This window comes from Girardinichthys multiradiatus, chromosome 1, assembly GCF_021462225.1.
Source record: "Girardinichthys multiradiatus isolate DD_20200921_A chromosome 1, DD_fGirMul_XY1, whole genome shotgun sequence".
Lineage (NCBI taxonomy): Eukaryota > Metazoa > Chordata > Actinopteri > Cyprinodontiformes > Goodeidae > Girardinichthys > Girardinichthys multiradiatus.
The window spans coordinates 48246972-48274110 of record NC_061794.1 but is presented as its reverse complement, the minus strand read 5'-3'; the positions used below and the strand labels follow the sequence as shown (position 1 = coordinate 48274110).

Below are 27139 nucleotides of genomic sequence, written 5' to 3'. Positions count from 1 at the left end.
TACATGCATGCTCAGTATGAGGGATTGCTGCAAAGTCAACACCAGTGACTGTCCACTGTCTCTACATGATCATCCAGGAGGAGTGAATGCTGCAAGTCACTGACTGGATGCAATCTGCTGGGTTTCCTTAGATAGAAAAACTTTTTATCCAATTTGAATAAATAACTGAATCTGACTGAACTGTTCAATGGTTACGATTAACTGGAATGTATGAACCTGACTGTTGTGAAGAACCTTGAGACGACATGTTGTGAATTGGTGCTATAGAAATAAACTGAATTGAAATGAATTGATAACATCACTCAACTGCAGCAGCTAAAAATTAAAATAAGTAGGACCTAAAGGTGAGCCTTGCAGGTGTGTTACTGCATCAGGAGGCTCTAAGCTCTAAGGTGCAGGAACAAGCTGAACAATGAACAGATGAGATCTTACTGTAATGTAGCTGAGATGCTGCAAGGTGGAGCAGACTCCAGCGTTGTCTGAAGAACATTGAAGGGTGGACAGGTAAGGGTTTGGAGGTAAGTTGATCCAGGAAGGTAGCTGCACGGTGAGGTCTGAGGTTTCAGTCTACAGGACTTTGTGAAGGGAGATCTCCTGGAGAGAGCTTAGGAATGCACCTTGGGAAAAAACAGAGCTCAGGTGGTTCAGGAAGAACATCTGAGAGAACCTGGATCAGAACAGATCCATTAGAGACCTTCGGTTATGCCGGATCTGGATTAGATGAAGATCTCCATCTGAACATGGAGTCAGTTTCTCTTCATCACTTCTAAGAACTTCTTTCGAAGATCTTCATCCAAAACGTATAAAGGTTGTTTACAAACATGTAGGGGGCGGGGCTATGTGACGTCATCACGCAGTGGCGTAGTAACATGGCGGCGGATTATTGGGAGACGGAGCGACCTGATCCTCCTTCAGATTGAATCCAGCCACGGAGAACCCGGGCCGAACCGGGCTCGCCTCTGACGGTAGGTACCGGCTACTCTGACCCTCCAGCCCGGTAACCGTTACCGAACAGCCGGAGCGCAGGAAGAACACGGAACCCGCTGCAGGAGTTAGACGGAGCCATGTTGGCTGGCTGAGAGGAGAAGAAGCAAGGTTCGGTTCGGTTCTGTTCTGGAATGAACCTACAAGGTTCTCTGACGCAGCAGCTAATAATTATTTTAAATGAATAATTCTGACCGTATAAAATAAAATCTGAGGATATGAAACATCTGTTTGTGAGAAATCCAGAACTCTGAGAGCCAGAACACACACCTGCTGGATCAAGGTATCTGCCACAGTCCACTCAGGACCATCTTTGGTTCTGCCTGGTTCAGGATCTTCTGACCCTGCAGTCGGTCCGAATGACACTGAAAACAGGTTCTGCTGAGTCTGAGGGACACGTCTGACCTGTGATGTCTGTGGTTGATTGGACCGCTTTGAAATAGGAAGTGATGGTTGCAGACAGGGTCTGTCAGAACCACATATGATGACCCCTGGACACGGTACCAACCGCAGCAGCACAGGTCCAAACCTTCTGTTTACTGTAAACCAGATGCTTACAGAGTTTTATGGAAAACAATGAGTACAAACCTGAATCCTGGTGGAACCATGGGTCGGGTTTACTCGGGAGACTCCTGATTGGACCTCACAGAACAAATCTCCATGGTAACTGATACACTGCACTGGACTGGATTGGTTAAATCCGGGTAATTCTCGGCCTAATCCACTGTTCTGTGAAACCATAATGAACGCACCATGAGAACCAGGAAGTGATGTCAGTTCACTTCCGGCTGAATCTGTTTCAGAGCTGCATCTGAATATCAGACAGGCTGCTGGATGGAGCGTCAGGAAAAAGTAATTACACCCTAATCCTGATAACTGCTTGTTGCTCCCTTGGTGGCAGCAGCTGCTCTAAGTGGTTCTGAGTCTTTAACATCCCTGTAGGGGGGATCGACCCAGTCCACTTCCAGGATCACTGGAAGTTCTCCAGCAGGAACGGCATGTTTAAAGTATGTGCTCAAAAGCATATTATCATTTTTATGCAACTCTACGTAGAATAAACCTGAATGCTTAGTAGGTTTCAGCAGGTGAGTTGATGTGTTAGAATTATTAGGCAGGTTCTGTTGCTCTGGCAAAATGGGCCAAAAAAGAGATTTAACTGAAAAGTCACAAATTTCCCTCTCAGAAGGAGACAAAAATATCAGAACAAGATCACAGAACCATCAAACACGTTGTTGCAAATAGTAAACTGGATCACAAAATACGTGGGGAAAAAAGATCAGAATTGTTTGAGAAGAACCAGGGACCCATTCCAGTGTTGCCATAGTTCCGAACAGTCAACCTACCTGGAGAGCCCAGAAGTAGAGACCTGCATTAGGATTGGGATCCCACGGGTCCTGGGATTATAGTCGGAAATTCTGCGGGAGCGCAGGGGTCTACCAAGAAGTACCAGCTGAGCTTAGAGTGACTCCTGATGGACCAGATGGACGGGCCCGTTGCTGGATCAGTACCAGGCCCAGAGCTCCACTCAGACTCAAACACCAAAAAGGTGGAGGTGGGGTAGTGATATGCCCTGGTGTCACCAGATGTGCTAGTTGGACCTTTCTAGACCCTGTTCAGAATTTGTGGAACCTTCTTTAACAGGACGTTTATCAACCCAAACCCGTCTTTGACTTTGGTCAAACATTCTGGTCTGAGGTTTACATCTTGGACCGACTGAGAGCTCTCGGGTGGTCCAATAATAAAATCTTTAAAAGTACAACGTTCTTAATAAATTAGCCCACAGTGTAAGGTTATGCCACAGCATCTCAATTAGATTTAACTCCAGGCTTTGACTAGGCCACTCTAAAACATTTATTTTTTTATTTTGATCCATTCGGAGGTGGACTTGCTGGTGTTCTTTAGATCATTGTCCTGATGTAGAACCCAAGTGAGCTTAATGTCACAAACTGATGGTCAGACGTTCTCCCTCAGGATTTTCTGCTAGAGAGCAGAAATTGTGGTTCTGTCCCTTACAGCAAATTGTCAAGTTCTTGAATCTCAAAGCAGCTCCAAACCATCACACTGCCACCACCGTGTTTGACTGTAGGTAGGATGTTCTGCTTCTGAAATGCTGTTTCTTTTTAGACCAGATTTACCGGGACCCACACCTTCCAGAAAGGTTCCCTTTTGTCTCGTCAGTCCACAAATTATATTCCTAAAAGTCCTGATGATCATCAAGATGTTCTTGGTAAATGTGAGATGGGCCTTTGTGTTATTTTGGGTCAGTAGGGGTTCTGGTCTTAGAACTCCCCCATTTTTGCTCTGTGTCCCTATTTTATAGTTGAATTATGACCTCTGACCCTAACTGAGTGAGTGAAGCCTGTAGAGCTTTAGAAGTTGTTCAGGGTTCTTTTGTGACCTCCTGGATGAGTCATTGATGAGATCATGAGTAATTTTGGTTGGTCGTTCACTCCTGTGAAGGTTCTCCACTGATCCATGTTTTTTCCATTTGCCTACATTTAGCCTACTTCATGTTGTAAGAAAGGTTCTGACCTCGAGAATCCAGTGATTGGTTATTTCTACAGTATTATTGAGTCAAAACTGTTGTCAATCAGTTAGGTCATGATTTAACGGGGGAGGGGGGTAATTACTTTTTCTCATAGGGTCAGGTTGGTTTGGATAAATGTTTCCTTTAATAAATGAAATCCTCATTTGAAAACTGTTTTTGTGTTTATTCAGGTTATCTTTGTTTGATATTAATGTTTTGTTTAATGATCTGAAACATTTATCTTCCCCCTGACTCCCTTCCAGGGTTGGGGGGATCCCTGCTGAGTGAGGTGGGGTCGGGGGTCGGGGTGCATGATGGGTTTGAAATTCTCCTATAGTTATGTAACAGCGTGTTTACCTTTTCAGGTGTTGTCTCCAGGCTGACGGCTCCGCCCCCGTCAGTGTCACGCCCCCCTCTGCCGCCTAGACCCCCCCTTATGGAGAGGATCAGGAAGCTCAAACGGCAGCTGTCTGTCACTCTAGGGAGAGGCGGGGCCGGGGGCGGAGACAGAACTCTAAATGAAACCAATACTCAGGAAGTGACATCACACAGTGATTCAGGTTAGTCTGTCTTTCCTGGTCGGAATGAGTGACTTCATGGCTGATCAGTGATCCAGAACCTCCCATTCTACTTCTAGAGACTCTAGGAACCACCAGTAAACCTGCAGTCTGAGAACAAAGTGCTCTGTTAGGAACATATGGACCAATCAGATCTCTGATGTATGATGGAGCTAGATCATTAAGGGCTTTATATGTGAGGAGGAGAATTTTAAATTCTATTCTGGATTTAACAAGGAGCCAATGAAGGGAAGCTAAAATAGGAGAAATATGATCTCTCTTTTTAATTTTCATCAGAACTCTTGCTGCAGCATTTTGAATCAGCTGAAGGTTTTTAACTGCATTTTGTGGACATCCTGATAGTAAAGAATTACAATAGTCCAGCCTTGAAGTAACAAATACATGGACTAGTTTTTCAGCGTCTCTCCTGGACATGATATTTCCGTTCACACAGAGTACAGTGAAGTCAAAATATCTGAACTAAATGTACAGTTGGAACTACTGTCCATGTAATATTTCATCAGATGTTCCTAAAAAAGTTTGACGTCAGATCAGATTTTCATCGTATCTCTGTGGAGCATTCAGTCCCAGCTTTTAACATCTTTCTTTCTCCTCCATCATCTTCCCAGAGGTGCAGTCTCTTCACTCCTCAGCTGCTCTGAAGGTCCGAGCATCATCATCTTCGGCTCACTCGTTGCTGCAGTCCTACGGCAGCTCGATGAGGAAACCCCGCAGTCTCGGACGCAGTCTGAGTTCCTACCTGAACCGCGCCACCAGACTGGGTACTAATAATGCAAACACATGCACTTCTACAAACAGAACCATCTGAGCAGAATTCTCACAGTTCTGGTGCTGAGGAAGGAGAGATGATCAACCAATCAGCTCCTAGAGTGTGTTATTGTGTAACGGTATTACTGTGTCTGAAGCTATAAATATCTTTCAGAAATTGTTCATGAGGATGTCAAGATGAACTCTGATGGAGAAAGTGATCCGCCTTCATCTTCAGATGATGTTCAGAGTCCAGTTCGAGTCCGCTTGAGGAACAAGAAGATCTCAACTGAGGTAATAATAATAGTAGATTTTATATAAAGCACTTTCAGAGCTCTCATGTGCAAATCAAGCAGTGTGACGACAACAATAAATCAAGATAAAACACACATTAAAAGTTACAAGGAAACGTCGATCACAGCGAGTCAGCACTCCTGAACAGATGGGTTTAAAGTTTAGGCTTAAACAGTGGGAGAAATCTCAGCCCCCCGTGGTGCTGAGGTGGGCAGGAGGAACAAGGAAGTTAATCAAGGAGGAAGATCTAAGGATGTGGGAGGACCTATCAGGAAGTCTGAGAGGAGCCTTGAATGTCTACAGAAGAACTTTGAGCTGTACTCTTAACAGGGAGTCAGAGGAGCTGCTGCAAGACTGGGGTGATGTGATGAAAAGAGGGTTTAAATTTAACTCAAATGCACCTGAAACCCAGTTGAAACCGACCTGAACCAATACCAAACCCATAACACACCTGAACAGAGCCTGTCCAGCCTTAATTCTTACTGCAGATGTTTTTTTAGGCAGGTTTTTATCAGAAAGGTGACCTTTTATGACCCCCATAGCGACTGTTAGACCCTTGTTTGGGTTTGTCTACTTGTTTTGTTTGGTGTAACTCCAGAAGACCAGTAGGTGGCGCCCTGCTCCACTAAATAGAATGAAATGTAATCAGTTAGCAGGTGTGTTGATTGATGGGAGAAGCACACAGTCTTGGACCGTCGTCATCGTTGTTGTAGCCGTGGGTTTGCGTTGTGGTGGTTACGTGAGCCACATCTCGTCTGTATTACAAGTTACACGCATGTAATTGTTTTTAGTGTTACGATCGCATCCTTGTGAAGAGCACAGGAGCAATAAACGGCCGTGATCTTATAAGACGCTCGTGTGTTTGTTCACTCATTGGATCCAGTTAAGTCCAGTCAGCAGCCCCTCAGTGGCTTTGATTCGTTTTGGTTTTTTGTTGTTAAGAACAAGTCGCTACATTCAGGTCAAAAACTGCGCTTTGATTAGATCAATTAATTAGTGGTGGAAAGGAAACCACACGGAGGCAGAGCCAACGCTGGAGCAACATCTTTGGGTTGGGAGCTTTACCGAGCCGCATGGAATATTTCAACAAAGTTTCTGGAGGGACAACGATTATCAGCTGCTTAAAAGGAGGTTTCACTTTGACAAAGTGGATCAGTACCAGTACAAACAACTGAAGAGAAACACAGAGCTAAAGACAGGAAAGAACTGGACCTACAGAGAGATGACTACCAGTCGAAAGAGCTCTTGGGTTGCAATGGTGTGTGGAGTCAGACATGTTTACATTCACAATGAGGATGAAAGAGTGACCACAAAGCAGAAGAGGATTGTTGTCTGTCATTTATTCAGTTTATGATTCCTTGGGGTTCCTTGCACCAGTGACAACGGTGACAAAAATTATGTGGCAAGAGCTCTGTCGGACGTTGTGGATGGGATGACAATTACCAGCCCCATTTTATATAAGATTAATCTATCTTTAGTAAATGGATCAGAACCACAGGCTTTTAAGTTAGCTGTAATTAAACCTTTACTTAAGAAACCTTCGTTTGATCGAGATGATTTAATAAATTACAGACCTATATCCAATCTTCCATTCTTATCTAAAATTCTTGAGAAAATATTTGCTAATCAAATGTGTGAACATTTATACAGCAATGACCTGTTTGAAGAGTTTCAGTCAGGTTTCAGAGCTCATCATAACACTGAAACAACTCTGCTGAAAGTCACTAATGATATTCTTATGGCCTCAGATAATGGACTTGTGTCTGTTCTGGTTCTGTTAGATCTCAGTGCTGCATTTGATCCAGTCGATCACAATATTCTCTTAAAAAGGCTGGAATATGCTGTAGGGATCAGGGGAACAGCACTAGGCTGGTTTAAATCTTATCTGTCTGACAGATTCCAGTTTGTTCATGTAAATGATAAATCATCTGTAAACTCCAGGGTTAATTGTGGAGTACCACAGGGTTCAGTACTTGGGCCAATTCTCTTTACTATATATATGCTTCCAATAGGTCAAATTATCAGGCAGCGTAGGATAAATTTTCATTGTTACGCTGATGATACTCAGCTTTACTTATCCATAAATCCTGATGAACCCAACCAGTTAGATAGAATACAAGCATGTCTTGAAGATATAAAAACTTGGATGACTTTAAATTCTTTGCTTCTAAATTCAGACAAGACAGAAGTTGTCGTCTTTGGACCGGAGTCTTTAAAAAAGAAACTGCTTAGTCAATCACTTAACCTGGATGGTATTAAATTGACCTCCGATAATAAAGTAAAAAATCTTGGTGTTAACTTTGACTAGGACATGTCATTTAAATCCCATGTTAAACAGGTTTCTAGGATTTCCTTCTTTCATCTCCAGAACATTGCCAAAATTAGAAATATCCTGTCCAGGAGTGACGCTGAAAAACTAGTCCATGCATTTGTTTCTTCAAGGCTGGACTATTGTAATTCTTTACTATCAGGATGTCCACAAAATGCAGTTAAAAGCCTTCAGCTGATTCAAAATGCTGCAGCAAGAGTTCTGATGAAAATTAAAAAGAGAGATCATATTTCTCCTATTTTAGCTTCCCTTCATTGGCTCCCTGTTAAATCCAGAATAGAATTTAAAATTCTCCTCCTCACATATAAAGCCCTTAATGATCTAGCTCCATCATACATCAGAGATCTGATTGGTCCATATGTTCCTAACAGAGCACTTTGTTCTCAGACTGCAGGTTTACTGGTGGTTCCTAGAGTCTCTAGAAGTAGAATGGGAGGTTCTGGATCACTGATCAGCCATGAAGTCACTCATTCCGACCAGTGACTGTCCACTGTCTCTACATGCTCATCCAGGAGGAGTGAATGCTGCAAGTTACTGACTGGATGCAATCTGCTGGGTTTCCTTAGATAGAAAAACTTTTATCCAATTTGAATAAATAACTGAATCTGACTGTTGTGAAGAGACTTGAGACGACATGTGTTGTGAATTGGCGCTATATAAATAAACTGAATTGAATTGAATTGAACATACCTGCAGACATTAGCCATCAGTGGACAGGATGGTTGGAGGAGCTTCAAGGTTTGGCATCTTTCAAAATTGCAAGATGCATTAAACCCAAAAATATTTGAAAGCCCATCAATGTGCAGCTACACAACTTTTCTGATGCCAGCGAAGATGGTTATGGGACTGTCACCTACCTCAGGATTGAAAATGGTGAGGGCCAAGTCCATGTGTCCATGTTCCCCCCACTGAAACAGATTCCTGGTCTGGAACTCCCTCCCTCCACCAACGTGGGAGTAGATTATTTTGTCCCTTTAGGGGTGAAAAGAGGTCGAAGTTTGTGTGAGCCTTATTTACCTGTTTGGCAAGCAGAGCTGTTCATTTGGAAGTGGCCCCATCCTTGGACACTGATGCATGTGTTAACGTTTTACAAAGATTTATCAGTAGAAGAGGACAAGTGTCTTCAATGCGCTCGGACAATGCCATAAATTTAGTGGGATCCAAGAAGGAGTTGAGGGAAGCACTTGCATCTTTAAACCTTAATCGGATACAAAAAGTGTTATTGCAAGATGGCATTCAGTGGAGCTTTAACCCACTTGCAGCATCACATCATGGTGGAGTTTAGGAACGTGTCATTCAAATGGTGTGGAAAGGTCTCACCTCTGTGTTGCATCTTCAAACCCTGGATGATGATGAAGGGTGAACTGTATTATGTGAGACTGAGACTGAATGGTCGGCCGCTCACTAAGCTCTCAGATGATCCCACTGACCTGGAACCACTGACTACCAACCACATTCTCCTGATGAAAGGAAAACCAGTCTTAGCACCTGGAGTATTTAACAACGATGATTTGTATGTGAAGAGGAGATGGCGACAAGTCCAATATCTCGCGGATTTGTTTTGGAAAAGATGGGTACAGGAGTACCTCCCATTGCTTCAAGAGCAGCAAAAATGGAACCAAAAGACGAGAAATTTTGTTTCTGGGGACATTGTTGTTGTGATGGATCATGTCGCTCCATGTGGATCTAGGCTTCATGGTAGAGTATTAGAAACGTTTCCTGACTAGAAAGGTCTGGTACGTTCTGTCAGACTCCAGACAAAGACGAACAGCTTAGAAAGACCTGCCACTAAATTATGCCTGAAACTAGTTAATGTTGATATTTATGGAGATTTGATATTATTGTTCTGTAATTTGAAGTTAATTGTAATGTCAGCCGTCATGGACAATTAGGGGCTGGTGTATTAGACCCTTGTTTGGGTTTGTCTACTTGTTTTGTTTGGTGTAACACCAGAAGACCAGTAGGTGGCGCCCTGCGCCACTAAATAGAATGAAAGGTAATCACTTTGCAGGTGTGTTGATTGATGGGAGAAGCACACAGTCTTGGACCGTCGTCATCGTTGTAGCCATGGGTTTGCGTTGTGGCAATTATGTGAGCCACATCTCGTCTGTATTACAAGTTACACGCATGTATTTCAATTCAATTCAGTTTTATTTATATAGCATCAATTCCCAACATGTCGTCTCAAGGCTCTTCACAAAGGGTTTGAATGGTGCTGGTTGTTGGGGAGGTTAGATTAAACTACTGAGTGTTAGAGTTTGAACATTTTAGAACGAGCTATGTGTAGCTGTACTAAGTAAAATAATAAACTGATAAAGTTTGTCCATCTAGAGCCCACTGATGGTCATTGTTATACTAAAAACCACAAGGATTGGGATACCTCTCTCTGTCAGACTGATTATAACCATTGGAAAAGAGAAGGGGTCACACAGGTAGCAGAAATGGAGGGTGTGTTTGCACCTCAACCATAACTGAGCCGGTTTAGGCTAAACCTGACTCCCCCTTACTCCATCCAACAGGGAGGGAGGAAGACGGAGTTAAAAATAATTGGAGAGAGTTGTTTCCTGTTGCATTGTGTGAAAGGTGGGTAACGTTAAAATGGGCTAAGTCAGTTCAATCGAATCGTATAGATTTCAAGTCAGGTATGTAATTGTTTTTACTGTTAAGATCGCATCTTGTGAAGAGCAATAAACGGCTGTGATCGTATAAGACGCTCATGTGTTTGTTTACTCATTGGATCCAGAAGACGACGCTACTTGTCAATTGAGTCCAGTCAGCAGCCAATCAGTGGCTTAGGTTCGTTTTGGTTTTTTGTTGTTAAGAACAAGTCGTCACAGCGATCGTATCAGAGGCCTGGATGAAGGTCCTGACCTGGACTGAATCTGTCTTTACTGTTCTACTTTCAGGACATCAATAAACGTCTGTCGTTGCCAGCAGACATCCGTCTTCCTGATGACTACCTGGAGAGGTTCAGTGTGATTGGTCCAGCTCTGTTTGAGCAGCCAATCAGCAGACGGCTCCGCAGAGTTTCTCTGGTACATCTTCTTTCTTCTGCTCTCAGGATGTTGAGTCTGATTGTCCATGAAGCTCAGGGTTGTTTTTTTCTATATGCAGTCAGAGATTGGGTTTGGGAAACTGGAGACATACATCAAACTGGACAAACTGGGAGAGGTAAGCTCACAGCTGGTAGTCTGCTGTGTCATTCAAAATTATAAGAGCAACTAAATTAAAGTGCAGACGAACGGACTGGTCCTCATACTCGTACCTGTCTGTCTCTCACCTGTCTGTCTGTAGGGGACCTATGCAACGGTGTATAAAGGTCGCAGCAAACTGACTGAAAACCTTGTTGCTCTGAAGGAAATCCGCCTGGAACATGAAGAAGGAGCTCCGTGTACTGCGATCAGAGAAGGTACTGCAGGATTAGAAGCTGTAGCTGTCCTACATCAGCAGATCGGGGTTCATGTATATTTCTCCCACAGTGTCTCTGCTGAAGGATCTGAAACACGCCAACATCGTCACGCTTCATGACATCATTCACACACAGAAGTCCCTCACACTGGTGTTCGAGTACCTGGTGAGACATGTACACGGTACCAGGCGTCTCGGCTCGGTGGAGTTATACCTGATTTTACCTGATCTACCCGTTTCTTTTTCCTTTCAGGACAAAGATCTGAAACAGTACCTGGACGACTGTGGAAACATCATCCATGTTCACAACGTCAAGGTGAGAACGGGGGAAAGGATGGATGGACGGTTTGAATTGTGTCTCGTTTGCGGCATCGTTTTACTGGACGACGAGCTTCAGCTGCTTCTGGTTTGATCTTCAGTTCACAGTTTGTCCAGTTTGGCTCATCTGGTCTTTCTGTCTCAGCTGTTTCTCTTCCAGTTGCTACGAGGCTTGTCCTACTGTCACCAGAGGAAAGTTCTCCATCGAGACCTGAAACCCCAGAACCTGCTGATCAATGATCGAGGGGAGCTCAAACTGGCAGATTTTGGTGAGTTCTTTGAATAGGTTCTGATTGAGTTTAGGGTAAAGATAATCTGGACCTCTGCTGTCGGCTCCAGGTTCTGAGTTTTTGGTCTGATCAGATTCAATTGCTGAAAAGTTTGGATGTTCTGTTGCAGTCTGACTGGGGCTCTCTCTGATGTTCTTCAGGTTTGGCTCGAGCCAAGTCCATCCCAACAAAGACCTACTCCAATGAAGTGGTGACGCTGTGGTACCGACCACCAGACATCCTGCTGGGCAGCACAGACTACTCCACCCACATCGACATGTGGTACTGTTCTGTAGTACACCCTAGACCTTGGGTTTGAATTTCAGTCAGGGTCTTTCTGCAGGGAGAGCATGTTCTTCTTAGACAAACGTGGGTTCTCCCTGGGTACTCCAGCTTCCTCCCACAGTCCAGAAATATGACTGTTGGGTTAATTGGTCTCTCTAAACTGGTTTTAGGATTTAGTGTGAGTGCATGGTTGTTTGTCCTGCGTGTTTCTGTGATGAACTGGTTACCTGTCCAGGGTGGAACCCGCCTCTCGCCCAATGACAGGTGGAGACAGGTAGAACCTCAGTGACCCTGCAAGGATAAGAACTGATCTAAAAGTCTTTGTTTTGAACCGTCTATTAAGCTACTTAGAACATTTCTAGCCCAGGGTTCTGTTTCTTAATAATGGGGCAGTATGTTGGGTTCAGGAAGAGCACCAACCCTGTCTGACCTCCTCCCACCTGTCTGACCTGTCTGTCTTCAGGGGTGTTGGGTGTATCTTTTACGAGATGGTGACGGGTCGTCCTCTCTTTCCTGGCTCTACAGTTGAGGAGGAGCTTCACTTTATCTTCAAACTACTGGGTATAAACCAATCAGCTTTGGTTTCAACATGACTGAGAGCCAATCAGCTTCTTTGATTATTGCTCACATAAATTATGTTTGTTTTGTGTGTAGGTACTCCTACAGAACGGAGCTGGCCTGGAATCAGTTCCAATGAAGAGTTCACGGCTTTTAACTTTCCTCAGTACAGAGCAGAGAGACTGAGCAACCACACCCCCAGGTATGCTGAAATACCTCCAGGTACATACCTCCAGGTACGCTGAAATACCCCCAGGTACGCTGAAATACCTCCAGGTACATACCTCCAGGTACGCTGAAATACCCCCAGGTACGCTGAAATACCTCCAGGTACATACCTCCAGGTACGCTGAAATACCCACAGGTACGCTGGAAAACCTCCAGGTACGCCGAAAAACCTCCAGGTACGCCGAAATACCTCCAGGTACGCCGAAATACCTCCAGGTACGCCGAAATACCTCCGGGTACGCCGAAATACCTCCAGGTACGCTGAAATACCTCCAGGTACGCTGAAATACCTCCAGGTACGCTGAAATACCTCCAGGTACGCTGAAATACCTCCAGGTACGCTGAAATACCTCCAGGTACGCTGAAATACCTCCAGGTACGCTGAAATACCTCCAGGTACGCTGAAATACCTCCAGGTACGCTGAAATACCCCCAGGTACGCTGAAATACCTCCAGGTACGCTAAAATACCTCCAGGTACGCTGAAATACCTCCAGGTATGCTGAAATACCTCCAGGTACATACCTCCAGGTATGCTGAAATACCTCCAGGTACGCTGAAATACCCCCAGGTACGCTGAAATACCTCCAGGTACGCTGAAATACCTCCAGGTACGCTGAAATACCTCCAGGTACGCTGAAATACCTCCAGGTACATACCTCCAGGTACGCTGGAATACCTCCAGGTACGCTGAAATACCTCCAGGTACGCTGAAATACCTCCAGGTACGCTGAAATACCTCCAGGTACGCTGAAATACCTCCAGGTACGCTGAAATACCTCCAGGTACGCTAAAATACCTCCAGGTACGCTGAAATACCTCCAGGTATGCTGAAATACCTCCAGGTACGCTGAAATACCTCCAGGTATGCTGAAATACCTCCAGGTACGCTGAAATACCTCCAGGTACGCTGAAATACCCCCAGGTACGCTGAAATACCTCCAGGTACATACCTCCAGGTACGCTGAAATACCTCCAGGTACGCTGAAATACCTCCAGGTACGCTGAAACACCTCCAGGTACGCTGAAATACCTCCAGGTACGCTGAAATACCTCCAGGTATGCTAAAATACCTCCAGGTACGCTGAAATACCTCCAGGTACGCTGGAATACCTCCAGGTACGCTGAAATACCTCCAGGTATGCTAAAATACCTCCAGGTACGCTGAAACACCTCCAGGTACGCTGAAATACCTCCAGGTACGCTGAAATACCTCCAGGTATGCTAAAATACCTCCAGGTACGCTGAAATACCTCCAGGTACGCTGAAATACCTCCAGGTACGCTGAAATACCTCCAGGTATGCTAAAATACCTCCAGGTACGCTGAAACACGCTGAAATACCTCCAGGTACATACCTCCAGGTACGCTGAAATACCTCCAGGTACACTGAAATACCTCCAGGTACACTGAAATACCTCCAGGTACGCTGAAATACCTCCAGGTACGCTGAAATACCCCCAGGTACACTGAAATACCTCCAGGTACGCTGAAATACCTCCAGGTACGCTGAAATACCCCCAGGTACGCTAAAATACCTCCAGGTACGCTGAAATACCTCCAGGTACGCTAAAATACCTCCAGGTACGCTGAAATACCTCCAGGTACGCTGAAATACCCCCAGGTACGCTGAAACACCTCCAGGTACGCTGAAATACCTCCAGGTATGCTGAAATACCTCCAGGTATGCTAAAATCCCTCCAGGTTCGCTGAAACACCTCCAGGTACGCTGAAATACCTCCAGGTACGCTGAAATACCTCCAGGTATGCTAAAATACCTCCAGGTACGCTGAAACACGCTGAAATACCTCCAGGTACATACCTCCAGGTACGCTGAAATACCTCCAGGTACACTGAAATACCTCCAGGTACACTGAAATACCTCCAGGTACGCTGAAATACCTCCAGGTACGCTGAAATACCCCCAGGTACGCTAAAATACCTCCAGGTACACTGAAATACCTCCAGGTACGCTGAAATACCTCCAGGTATGCTGAAATACCTCCAGGTATGCTAAAATACCTCCAGGTACGCTGAAATACCTCCAGGTACGCTAAAATACCTCCAGGTACGCTGAAATACCTCCAGGTACGCTGAAATACCCCCAGGTACGCTGAAACACCTCCAGGTACGCTGAAATACCTCCAGGTATGCTGAAATACCTCCAGGTATGCTAAAATACCTCCAGGTACGCTGAAATACCTCCAGGTACGCTGAAATACCTCCAGGTACGCTGAAATACCCCCAGGTACGCTAAAATACCTCCAGGTACACTGAAATACCTCCAGGTACGCTGAAATACCTCCAGGTATGCTGAAATACCTCCAGGTATGCTAAAATACCTCCAGGTACGCTGAAATACCTCCAGGTACGCTGAAATACCTCCAGGTACGCTGAAATACCTCCAGGTACGCTGAAATACCCCCAGGTACGCTGAAACACCTCCAGGTACGCTGAAATACCTCCAGGTATGCTGAAATACCTCCAGGTACGCTGAAATACCTCCAGGTATGCTGAAATACCTCCAGGTATGCTAAAATACCTCCAGGTATGCTGAAATACCCCCAGGTACGCTAAAATACCTCCAGGTACACTGAAATACCTCCAGGTACGCTGAAATACCTCCAGGTATGCTGAAATACCTCCAGGTATGCTAAAATACCTCCAGGTACGCTGAAATACCTCCAGGTACGCTAAAATACCTCCAGGTACGCTGAAATACCTCCAGGTACGCTGAAATACCACCAGGTACGCTGAAATACCTCCAGGTACGCTGAAATACCTCCAGGTATGCTGAAATACCTCCAGGTATGCTGAAATACCTCCAGGTACGCTGAAATACCTCCAGGTACGCTAAAATACCTCCAGGTACGCTGAAATACCTCCAGGTACGCTGAAATACCCCCAGGTACGCTGAAACACCTCCAGGTACGCTGAAATACCTCCAGGTATGCTGAAATACCTCCAGGTATGCTAAAATACCTCCAGGTACGCTGAAATACCTCCAGGTATGCTGAAATACCTCCAGGTATGCTAAAATCCCTCCAGGTTCGCTGAAACACCTCCAGGTACGCTGAAATACCTCCAGGTACGCTGAAATACCTCCAGGTATGCTAAAATACCTCCAGGTACGCTGAAACACGCTGAAATACCTCCAGGTACATACCTCCAGGTACGCTGAAATACCTCCAGGTACACTGAAATACCTCCAGGTACACTGAAATACCTCCAGGTACGCTGAAATACCTCCAGGTACGCTGAAATACCCCCAGGTACGCTAAAATACCTCCAGGTACACTGAAATACCTCCAGGTACGCTGAAATACCTCCAGGTATGCTGAAATACCTCCAGGTATGCTAAAATACCTCCAGGTACGCTGAAATACCTCCAGGTACGCTAAAATACCTCCAGGTACGCTGAAATACCTCCAGGTACGCTGAAATACCCCCAGGTACACTGAAACACCTCCAGGTACGCTGAAATACCTCCAGGTATGCTGAAATACCTCCAGGTATGCTAAAATCCCTCCAGGTTCGCTGAAACACCTCCAGGTACGCTGAAATACCTCCAGGTACGCTGAAATACCTCCAGGTATGCTAAAATACCTCCAGGTACGCTGAAACACGCTGAAATACCTCCAGGTACATACCTCCAGGTACGCTGAAATACCTCCAGGTACACTGAAATACCTCCAGGTACACTGAAATACCTCCAGGTACGCTGAAATACCTCCAGGTACGCTGAAATACCCCCAGGTACGCTAAAATACCTCCAGGTACACTGAAATACCTCCAGGTACGCTGAAATACCTCCAGGTATGCTGAAATACCTCCAGGTATGCTAAAATACCTCCAGGTACGCTGAAATACCTCCAGGTACGCTAAAATACCTCCAGGTACGCTGAAATACCTCCAGGTACGCTGAAATACCCCCAGGTACGCTGAAACACCTCCAGGTACGCTGAAATACCTCCAGGTATGCTGAAATACCTCCAGGTATGCTAAAATACCTCCAGGTACGCTGAAATACCTCCAGGTACGCTGAAATACCTCCAGGTACGCTGAAATACCCCCAGGTACGCTAAAATACCTCCAGGTACGCTGAAATACCTCCAGGTACGCTGAAATACCTCCAGGTATGCTGAAATACCTCCAGGTATGCTAAAATACCTCCAGGTACGCTGAAATACCTCCAGGTACGCTAAAATACCTCCAGGTACGCTGAAATACCTCCAGGTACGCTGAAATACCCCCAGGTACGCTGAAACACCTCCAGGTACGCTGAAATACCTCCAGGTATGCTGAAATACCTCCAGGTACGCTGAAATACCTCCAGGTATGCTGAAATACCTCCAGGTATGCTAAAATACCTCCAGGTATGCTGAAATACCCCCAGGTACGCTAAAATACCTCCAGGTACACTGAAATACCTCCAGGTACGCTGAAATACCTCCAGGTATGCTGAAATACCTCCAGGTATGCTAAAATACCTCCAGGTACGCTGAAATACCTCCAGGTACGCTAAAATACCTCCAGGTACGCTGAAATACCTCCAGGTACGCTGAAATACCCCCAGGTACGCTGAAACACCTCCAGGTACGCTGAAATACCTCCAGGTATGCTGAAATACCTCCAGGTATGCTAAAATACCTCCAGGTACGCTGAAATACCTCCAGGTACGCTAAAATACCTCCAGGTACGCTGAAATACCTCCAGGTACGCTGAAATACCCCCAGGTACGCTGAAACACCTCCAGGTACGCTGAAATACCTCCAGGTATGCTGAAATACCTCCAGGTATGCTAAAATACCTCCAGGTACGCTGAAATACCTCCAGGTATGCTGAAATACCTCCAGGTATGCTAAAATCCCTCCAGGTTCGCTGAAACACCTCCAGGTACGCTGAAATACCTCCAGGTACGCTGAAATACCTCCAGGTATGCTAAAATACCTCCAGGTACGCTGAAACACGCTGAAATACCTCCAGGTACATACCTCCAGGTACGCTGAAATACCTCCAGGTACACTGAAATACCTCCAGGTACACTGAAATACCTCCAGGTACGCTGAAATACCTCCAGGTACGCTGAAATACCCCCAGGTACGCTAAAATACCTCCAGGTACACTGAAATACCTCCAGGTACGCTGAAATACCTCCAGGTATGCTGAAATACCTCCAGGTATGCTAAAATACCTCCAGGTACGCTGAAATACCTCCAGGTACGCTAAAATACCTCCAGGTACGCTGAAATACCTCCAGGTACGCTGAAATACCCCCAGGTACACTGAAACACCTCCAGGTACGCTGAAATACCTCCAGGTATGCTGAAATACCTCCAGGTATGCTAAAATACCTCCAGGTACGCTGAAACACCTCCAGGTACGCTGAAACATAACCGTGGAGTCTAAGCCTCCCAATGTTGTCAAAGTTATGGAAATCTAAAAAGAATTGAAGAAGCTTGCTGCCTATGTGTTGCAGCATCCGTATGTTGTACAGGTCCTTCTCAAAATATTAGCATATTGTGATAAAGTTCATTATTTTCCATAATGTCATGATGAAAATTTAACATTCATATATTTTAGATTCATTGCACACTAACTGAAATATTTCAGGTCTTTTATTGTCTTAATACGGATGATTTTGGCATACAGCTCATGAAAACCCAAAATTCCTATCTCACAAAATTAGCATATTTCATCCGACCAATAAAAGAAAAGTGTTTTTAATACAAAAAACATCAACCTTCAAATAATCATGTACAGTTATGCACTCAATACTTGGTCGGGAATCCTTTTGCAGAAATGACTGCTTCAATGCGGCGTGGCATGGAGGCAATCAGCCTGTGGCACTGCTGAGGTCTTATGGAGGCCCAGGATGCTTCGATAGCGGCCTTTAGCTCATCCAGAGTGTTGGGTCTTGAGTCTCTCAACGTTCTCTTCACAATATCCCACAGATTCTCTATGGGGTTCAGGTCAGGAGAGTTGGCAGGCCAATTGAGCACAGTGATACCATGGTCAGTAAACCATTTACCAGTGGTTTTGGCACTGTGAGCAGGTGCCAGGTCGTGCTGAAAAATGAAATCTTCATCTCCATAAAGCTTTTCAGCAGATGGAAGCATGAAGTGCTCCAAAATCTCCTGATAGCTAGCTGCATTGACCCTGCCCTTGATAAAACACAGTGGACCAACACCAGCAGCTGACACGGCACCCCAGACCATCACTGACTGTGGGTACTTGACACTGGACTTCTGGCATTTTGGCATTTCCTTCTCCCCAGTCTTCCTCCAGACTCTGGCACCTTGATTTCCGAATGACATGCAGAATTTGCTTTCATCCGAAAAAAGTACTTTGGACCACTGAGCAACAGTCCAGTGCTGCTTCTCTGTAGCCCAGGTCTGGGGAATGCGGCACCTGTAGCCCATTTCCTGCACACGCCTGTGCACGGTGGCTCTGGATGTTTCTACTCCAGACTCAGTCCACTGCTTCCGCAGGTCCCCCAAGGTCTGGAATTGGCCCTTCTCCACAATCTTCCTCAGGGTCCGGTCACCTCTTCTCGTTGTGCAGCGTTTTCTGCCACACTTTTTCCTTCCCACAGACTTCCCACTGAGGTGCCTTGATACAGCACTCTGGGAACAGCCTATTCGTTCAGAAATTTCTTTCTGTGTCTTACCCTCTTGCTTGAGGGTGTCAATAGTGGCCTTCTGGACAGCAGTCAGGTCGGCAGTCTTACCCATGATTGGGGTTTTGAGTGATGAACCAGGCTGGGAGTTTTAAAGGCCTCAGGAATCTTTTGCAGGTGTTTAGAGTTAACTCGTTGATTCAGATGATTAGGTTCATAGCTCGTTTAGAGACCCTTTTAATGATATGCTCATTTTGTGAGATAGGAATTTTGGGTTTTCATGAGCTGTATGCCAAAATCATCCGTATTAAGACAATAAAAGACCTGAAATATTTCAGTTAGTGTGCATTGAATCTAAAATATATGAATGTTAAATTTTCATCATGACATTATGGAAAATAATGAACTTTATCACAATATGCTAATTTTTTTAGAAGGACCTGTACATGAGCTCTGGAGAAAGTTTGCAGCTACAGGTCTGTGTCCAAAGTGAAAAAGTCTCCTTTCTTCTCCTGTAACATTTACAGTCAAAGTTATGGATCTTGATGGTAATAGCTTCTGATATCTTATGTTCTTGCTCCTCTGCCACCGGTCTAAAGCTTTCTTCGTCATCCTCGTCTTGGGTTAATGTCAGCTGGAAGCTAAGAGTTCTCCAAAGTAATGCAGGCGCTATCATTCATTTCTTTCACTTCATCTCCTTCTGATTGAGAATCTGAAGAGAGTCCGGCGTCGGCATCGGTCCTGGTGAACATGTACTCCCACAGCCGCGGTTCAGTTCTTGGCCGATGCGTTCACCATGCGTTTTTTTCTGAACTTTTTATAAATTTATTTATGATTTTTCAGAGTTAAACAGCCGAGACAAGAACAAATCAGTGTCAACTTACTGGAGAACTGATAAAAGAGGATAAAATATGAACACATCAGACCGTAGAGCAAAATCAAGCACGAGACAAGAGTCAAAGGGAACAACAGACATTTCTGGAGACATCGTATCAAACAGTTCACCGTAAAACACGGAATATCAATAAAAGATGAAAGCAATAAATTATAATGACAGTAATAACAATAATAAAGAAGAAAAAAATAAAAAACACAGGTCCAGATGAGTGCGACAGTCATTTTAGCCCATTATTTTGTATGTATCTATTAAAAGGACCCCATACGTCAAGGAACTTATGATGGTTGTCTGACAAAGAGTATCGAAATTCTTCAAGACAGATACAGGACACTGTATCATTAAACCATTTCTTAAAACAAGGAGGGGTAGAGGATTTTCATTCCTGCAGAATAACTCGCTTTGCAACCACCAAACCAAACATTAAAGCCTGGTGCAGAAACTTGGGAAGAGTAAGAGAGAATTTAGAGCAACCCAAAATTATCAAATGTTTATCTGGATATAGAAGCTTGCCATAAACGTTACTATAAAATTTAAATATCTTGCACCAGAAGTCTGTAAGCTTAGGGCAGGAGCAAAACAGATGACCCAAAGTCCCATAATCTGATTTACATTTATCACATGTTGGTGAGACACAGGGAAATAGCTTATTGAGTCTGGTTCTAGAAAAGTGCAGATGATGGATAACCTTGAATTGAATAAGTTGCAATCTAGAATTAATGGAACAGGTTTTGATTCTTGACAAACTCAGATCCCGCAGCTCATCTGAAATCTCACCTAGTGTATCAGAGGCCCAGGCCTCTTTTATGTGATTAATAGATGGGGATGAACTGAAAAGATGAACAAACTGAGAAATCTGCTTTTTAGAGGTAAAGGGCTTTTTTTATAATCTCATAGAAACTATGCTGCACCAGTATGGTTTCAAAACGAGGAAAATGCTGTCTGACAAAATTACGAGCTTGCAAGTACCTGGAAAAAGTGGCTAGAAGGAAGACCAAATTTTGATTGGAGTTGCGTGAAGGAAGCAAAATTATTATTGATGTATAAATCCTTAACAACAGCTATGCCCTTATTTAACCAGTGCTTAAAAGCTACATCCATATTGCCTGGCTTAAATGCTGCGTTCTGAAAGATAGGAGCATAGATGGGAAAACCAGGGAGATTCAGGACAATCTTTATCTGCTTTAGAATCCTGGATGAATTTGTTTGTATAAAATTATCCTTCAGCAACTGAAAAGGCAAGGAAAAATTAGAAAACAGTACAGCAGCAAGAGAGGAAGTAGTAAGTGCTAAGGACGCAAGGTTTTCTTTCATTCAGCAATAGTGAGTCAACCTCTTCACCCCTCGGATAGACTCCAAAAAACCCAGGTTCTGGCATTACAAGCCCAGTAATAATAACGTAGAACAGGAAGGCCTAGACCACCCTCAGCAGTAGGTTTCTGTAGGTGAGACTTTGAGATTCGAGGGTATTTACCGACCCAGACAGAAGGAATTATAATGGAATCTATCATCTTAAAAAAGGAAGCAGTTAGATAAATGGGTATATTTTGATAAAAATAAGTACATTTTTGAAGGACCACCATCTTGACAACATTAACACGACCAATCAAGGAAAGAGGGAGGAGCTTCCACCCATCGACCATAGATTTAAGTTTATTGATTAAATCCAGAAAGTTATGTTTGAAAAGGAGTTTAGGGTCCTTTGTGATATTTATCCCCAGATACTCAAAATAACTAGTGGAAACTTTGAAGGGCAGGTTACTAAGAAAAGCACTGTCCAGACCATCTGAAAGACTCAAGATAACATCGTCCGCATAAAGGCCAATGGGACTATCTGTAACATAGTCCGAAATGCCAGTGATCAGCGGATGGGTCCTAATGGAAATAGCAAGGGGTTCCATGGCCAGTGCAAATAGTAACGGTGAGAGACAGCACCCCTGTCTGGTTCCACGATGTAATGAAAAAGAAGCAGACCTGTCGTGATTAGTCAGAACTGAGGACTTGGGGTGAGCGTAGAACATTTTCAGTTACGTCATAAATGTATCACCAAATCCAAATTTTTAGAGAATCAAAAACAAATAGTCCCACTCAATTTGATCGAATGCCTGCTGAGCATCTAATGAGATAACTGCAGAGGCAGGAAGGTTGGTCCGGTAAATAACATGTAGGAGTCGACGAGTGTTTGAGAAAGAATACCTGTTAGGGATGAAGCCAGTCTGGTCAGGATGGACCAGGTGAGCTATGTGTTTATTTAGACGAGTAGCTAATACTTTGGTTATTATTTGTTGGTCGCTGTTTAGTAAGTTTAAAGGACGGTATGAGGCAACATTAGAGCAATCCTTGCCTTTCTTCAGGAGAAGACAGATATTAGCATCATACAAACTCTGAGGAAATACTCCCTCCCTCACTGAAGAGTTCACCATATGCAGAAGAAGAGGGGCAACCAGATCCAAATGACTTTGATAGAATTCTATTCCAAACCCATCCGGACCACAAGCTTTACCAGAGGATAATGAGCGTATTGCAGATTTAATTTCTTCAATCATAAAATGATAGAGTCCAAGTCTACTCTGGCGGTTCCATCCAGAACAGGTACATTTGTCTTTAGTATCAGAACTGGTAGCACTAGTCTTGGAAGTGTATAAATTGCTGTAATAATTGAAGAAGGTGTCATTTATGAGTTTAGGGTCAGTTAACATTAGGCCAGAGGGGGAAGAAATGTTATGAATAGCTCTATCTGCCAGTGTGCCTTTTATTGGTCTGGAGAGCAATCTATCAGGCTTGTCCCCTAGTTCAAACTGTGTTTGTTTAAGTAATTACCAACTTGTTCCCCAAGCATGTGATTGTATTCAGATTTTACCTTCAGGATAGCACTGAGTATATCTTCATCATTTGAATTCTGATAGCCGTTCTCCAAAACAGTCAATTTAGCCTGAATATCTGCAAGACACTGTGATCTGGCCTTTTTGATTGAAGACTGATAAGAAATAATGTTTCCCCTTAATACTACTTTAAATGACTCCCACAAAACTGAGACAGATACAGGGGTTGGACAATGAAACTGAAACACCTGTCATTTTAGTGTGGGAGACTGTCCTACAACAACAGAGTGTCTTCAGTCAGAGGCTTCTTCAGTGAAATTGAAGTGAAATTCACACCAGATGTTGACAACAACCCAAATAATCCACACATGCATAGAAATCAAAGCTAAATACTCCATAAATGAAGTTATGGGTAAGACACACGGAATAAGTATTGAACATACAGAAAAATATCGAATACTCTGTAGAAAAACCTTTTTTCTCTTCTCTTCAGTGTTTACATCCTGCAGCTGGACTAACTTTACAATTCAGCAATGTTTCATCCTCATTTTTCCTCTTTGAAGCTTCCGGCTCTCTGACAGAGGAGATGTTTTTGCTGCAGAGGGCAGATTTATCTCTCTGCCAGCGTAAATCCATTCAGTAAAATGTAAATGTGCTCCTGAGGGATTCATACTGCCATTAAACACTGATTATCATCCTGTGTGTCTGTCTTTTCAGGCTCAGTAGTGAAGGAGTGGAGCTGCTATCAATGTTCCTGCAGGTCAGTGAACGCCTCACAGTGTTTCTATGGGAATGACTCTGAACACAGCTCTGATGTTCATTTAAACTTTAGTTCGAAGGGAAGAAGAGGATCTCTGCAGACGAGTCCAGGAAACATTGTTACTTCAGTAACCTTGGAAACAGAGTGATGTCACTTCCTGACAGTAAGTATAACTGACCTTTGACATGTCTATTCCTGTCTATGATGTCACACTAATGTCACATGGTGACTCTGAACGTTTCAGCGGCGTCCATCTTCAGTCTGGCGGAGATTCAGCTGGCAAAGGAAAGCATGAGGCTGGCGGCAGCACCTGATCCAGGTAACTGTCAGACACACCTGTGTGAGCCATTCTGGACCTGACCCATTTTAAACCAACTCTTGGGTCCAAGCAAGTCAGAACCTGTTCAGAGAATCCAGGAGTGTCACCAGGTAACCCTCAGGTTCCCTGAGAGAAACACGGAGACATCTGAGCAGAACCGATTCTGGTGGAGCCTCAAACACAAACTTGAATCTTCTGAACTTTGGTTCTGTTCACTCTGAAACACTTCAAACTGAATTTAGTTTTTAGATACTGTTGAACTCTGACAGCTTTCTGCAGGTTTCCTCACAGCATCATGAAGTTAAAGTCAGGCTAAGCTGACAGTTTGGTTGGAGCTTTTATCTGGAGATCCAAATATGGTCCAGTTCTTCCATTCCTTGGAAAACCCGGTTAAACAGTAACTGCCAAACCTTTTAACAACCTAACCTGTTTCACCTGGTCAACGTGCACAGATCCAGAGTACTGACTGATCCAGGTGATTGCCAACACTGAGTGTGAGGGTTAGTTAAAGTAAAGCAAGTAACCAGGAGATACGATGGATCTATGCATGTTCAGGTGTGCAGATCCTCTCACCTGTTTCACCTGATGAGTGGATCTGGATAACCAGGAGATAACCAGATTAGGTTTAACCTGGAGGTCTGTCACGTCAGGTGAACTCTGAACTTCCTCTCATGTGTAAAAAGAGGCGGAGCCACGGGAGCAGGTGAGTTTTAATGTTTCTTACACTGAAACATTTTCTGTTTTCCAGCTACCAGCCCAACCAGGAGGCGGAGTCTGCTCTTCTGACATTTGAAGGAGGCGGAGTCATCTGAAAGGGAACCAACAGCAGGAAGTGGCGTTTTACTTTGAAGGAGTTGTGACTACTGATATGGACGTGAAACAAAGAAGACACTAAAGATTTTTGGAATGTGAAGAAAACTTGTTTACAGATGCAATAATGACTCACAGCAGCTACCGACCAATCAGAGGGCAGCATGTTTCAGAAATGAACCAATCAGGTTCGGTCTTCCATTTTACTTTGAAGATTAAAATCACAAACTCGGTTGACCTGGAACAGCAATGTGAACTCTGGCATCACCTGCAACAGCAGCTCCAGCTTATGACATCATAGCGATGATGTCACACTGCAGCACCAGGTAGAACGTGGTCTGAATGTTCTGTCAGGTGTTTCCGTTTAGGAGAAATGAATAAGATAACAAGACTGACTCAAGTCATGGAGAGCACACATGACCTGGATGCAGTAACAGGTGTGATTCTGATAACATTTCTGCAGGAGGAAGCCATTTGGACTCTTATTGTGAAGGTTTTAAGCTGTTTCCTGCTCTGTGCATGTGTGTGTTGTACACACAGTTTTGACTGTAAGTGTAATAATATTTCTGTATTATGATAAAACTCAGTGAAGATATTTAGAGTTAAACTGCGGTACTCTGCTGAAGTTGAACCTAAAGTTGGTTAATTTCAGGTTTAGATCAATAAATCTTTTTGTTGTGGTGGTGATGGTGATGGGGGTGGTGATGGAGGTTGTGACGGGCTGCACGGTGGGACAGATGCACTGTTGCCTGGGTTCTTCCTGCATGGAGAATGCATCTCCTCCTTGTGGAAGCGTGGGTTCTCTCTGGGTTCTCCAGCTTGCTTCTACAGTCCAGAAGTTAGGTTAGGGGTGCCGGCCCCCCGTGACCCTGCACAGATCAGCAGGTATTGACAGTAGATGGATGGTTGGAGGTGGTGATGTCATCTGGGCCTTGATGAAATCAGTATTTCTGACCTGACCCAGTCAAAGCTCAGAGGAACCTGTGGGGCTTTAATTGGATGATTCAAATAACAACCAGAAACATTTTTTCTGGTTCTTTGGGTTTGAAACGATCCAAACGGACCTCCAGTCACTGGCTCGGTTTTGTCTGAGGCTAAATTTCAAATATTTTGAGGAGAAGTTGTCAGTAATAAAAAACAATAATCTGATTTCTTTATTCCCATCTTGAAGAGTTTAGATGGAAGGTGTGAACCTCACCTGTAGAGTTCAGGTGTCAGTGGGCGGGGCTTTACAAGTAATCAGTCTGTTAGTGACATTTTTATACTGTTGAGTTGCTGTTGTCCCTGAGGTAAATCTTTGACATTAATTTTAGCAATAGAGGAAAGCTCGTTGACTCCTAACGAGTTTTTAACTCTGAGGAACCTGGAGCTTTAACTGGCGGTCAGGTTTGTGAGGCCAGAACCGAGGTACCCAGGAAGCAGCTCTTCTCTCTCTGCTGCAGGTCCCATCTGTGAGAGGGATGGATGTTTCAAAATAAAAGCATTCCATAAAAGTTAAACCTTAAGGAAGGAACAGATAAGGAAAAAACTTTAAATTAATCAGTTTGATGTTTCTCTGCATGAAAATGAGTGTTGATATCTGCAGCTGCTGGTTTGTTTCTGGACTCTTGGTGTTCCTGTGACCCAGGTTTAAAGTGAACCTTCCCTCAGCCACGTTCTCACTCTGCCCAGGACTGTTGAATGTACCTACCGGCTGCTCAGCTGCTGAAGCTCACAACATATGCAGAGACAGAAGCACAGCTTTTAAAGGTCAATGATCTTCAGCAACATTTTGAAAACATGAAAGATCTTAAAGTAGGTTCTGCTCCACAGAGTTGCAGGTTCTGTTCCTTCAGGCTTTCTAAATTATTGTTTTTTGTCATCAAACCAAAGTTGTCTGCAATATACTGAACTGCATGATGGTATTCTTCCAGTGAACTTTAATGCTGTTTATCTTAGAAATCTTCCATTTGCTTGAAAGCACCGAAGTGTTTGATTTACTTGAATGAAAACAGGAAGTGGATATTGTTCTGGTATTTATCTGTCTGTACTCTGGATGTATAAACAGAACTGACTATATATTAAAAGATTTTATTTATTATCAGTGTTGGTCGGTCATTAGTTGGCAGCTTGCATGTTGTGGAGAACACGTTTGTAAGTCTGGAGAGTTCTCCGTCTCGGTGACTCCTTCAGTCAGTCCAGTGACTGAGATCAGATGTTCAGAGGATCCGATCACATCAACATCTTTCAAACTCAGAAATCCCTTCTTATTAATCCCAAAGAGAACTGAATCTTGTAACTCCTAAAATGCAGGTTTCTTCTAAAGGTGTGTTCAGACAGATCACTATTTCAGCGAATGTTTCACCTCATTTACGTGGTGTCGCCCACCTGACATTTCGCCAGCAATTCAAT

At 44.0% G+C, this 27139-nt stretch overlaps 1 protein-coding gene across 4 annotated transcripts; it reads left to right on the top strand.

Moving 5' to 3' along the window:
* The first annotated feature begins 449 nt into the window (after positions 1-449).
* cdk16 (cyclin-dependent kinase 16) lies at positions 450-26831 on the top strand. Of its 4 annotated transcripts, none has more exons than XM_047379802.1 (17): positions 454-965; positions 3877-4071; positions 4698-4850; positions 5012-5130; positions 10366-10494; positions 10574-10630; positions 10754-10868; positions 10939-11033; positions 11121-11183; positions 11331-11454; positions 11616-11736; positions 12203-12300; positions 12394-12499; positions 23577-23619; positions 23692-23782; positions 23864-23938; positions 24687-26831. In XM_047379802.1, the coding sequence occupies exons 2-17, from the start codon at positions 3948-3950 to the stop codon at positions 24722-24724; spliced, it is 1551 nt and encodes a 516-aa protein (XP_047235758.1). In that variant the 5' UTR covers positions 454-965; positions 3877-3947; the 3' UTR covers positions 24725-26831. The 4 variants fall into 4 exon arrangements, with proteins under 4 accessions (XP_047235771.1, XP_047235777.1, XP_047235758.1 ...); XM_047379810.1 differs by having other exon boundaries at positions 961-1095; XM_047379821.1 differs by lacking the exons at positions 12203-12300; positions 12394-12499 and having other exon boundaries at positions 451-965.
* The last annotated feature ends 308 nt before the right edge of the window (positions 26832-27139 follow it).

Bases quoted from the DNA above. Each gene is read 5' to 3' on its own strand.
- cdk16 (XM_047379802.1), top strand. From the start codon at position 3,948: ATGGAGAGGATCAGGAAGCTCAAACGGCAGCTGTCTGTCACTCTAGGG. The intron at 4,072-4,697 runs GTTAGTCTGTCT...TCATCTTCCCAG, and splicing joins GACATCACACAGTGATTCAG to AGGTGCAGTCTCTTCACTCC. The intron at 12,500-23,576 runs GTATGCTGAAAT...CTGTCTTTTCAG, and splicing joins CTGAGCAACCACACCCCCAG to GCTCAGTAGTGAAGGAGTGG.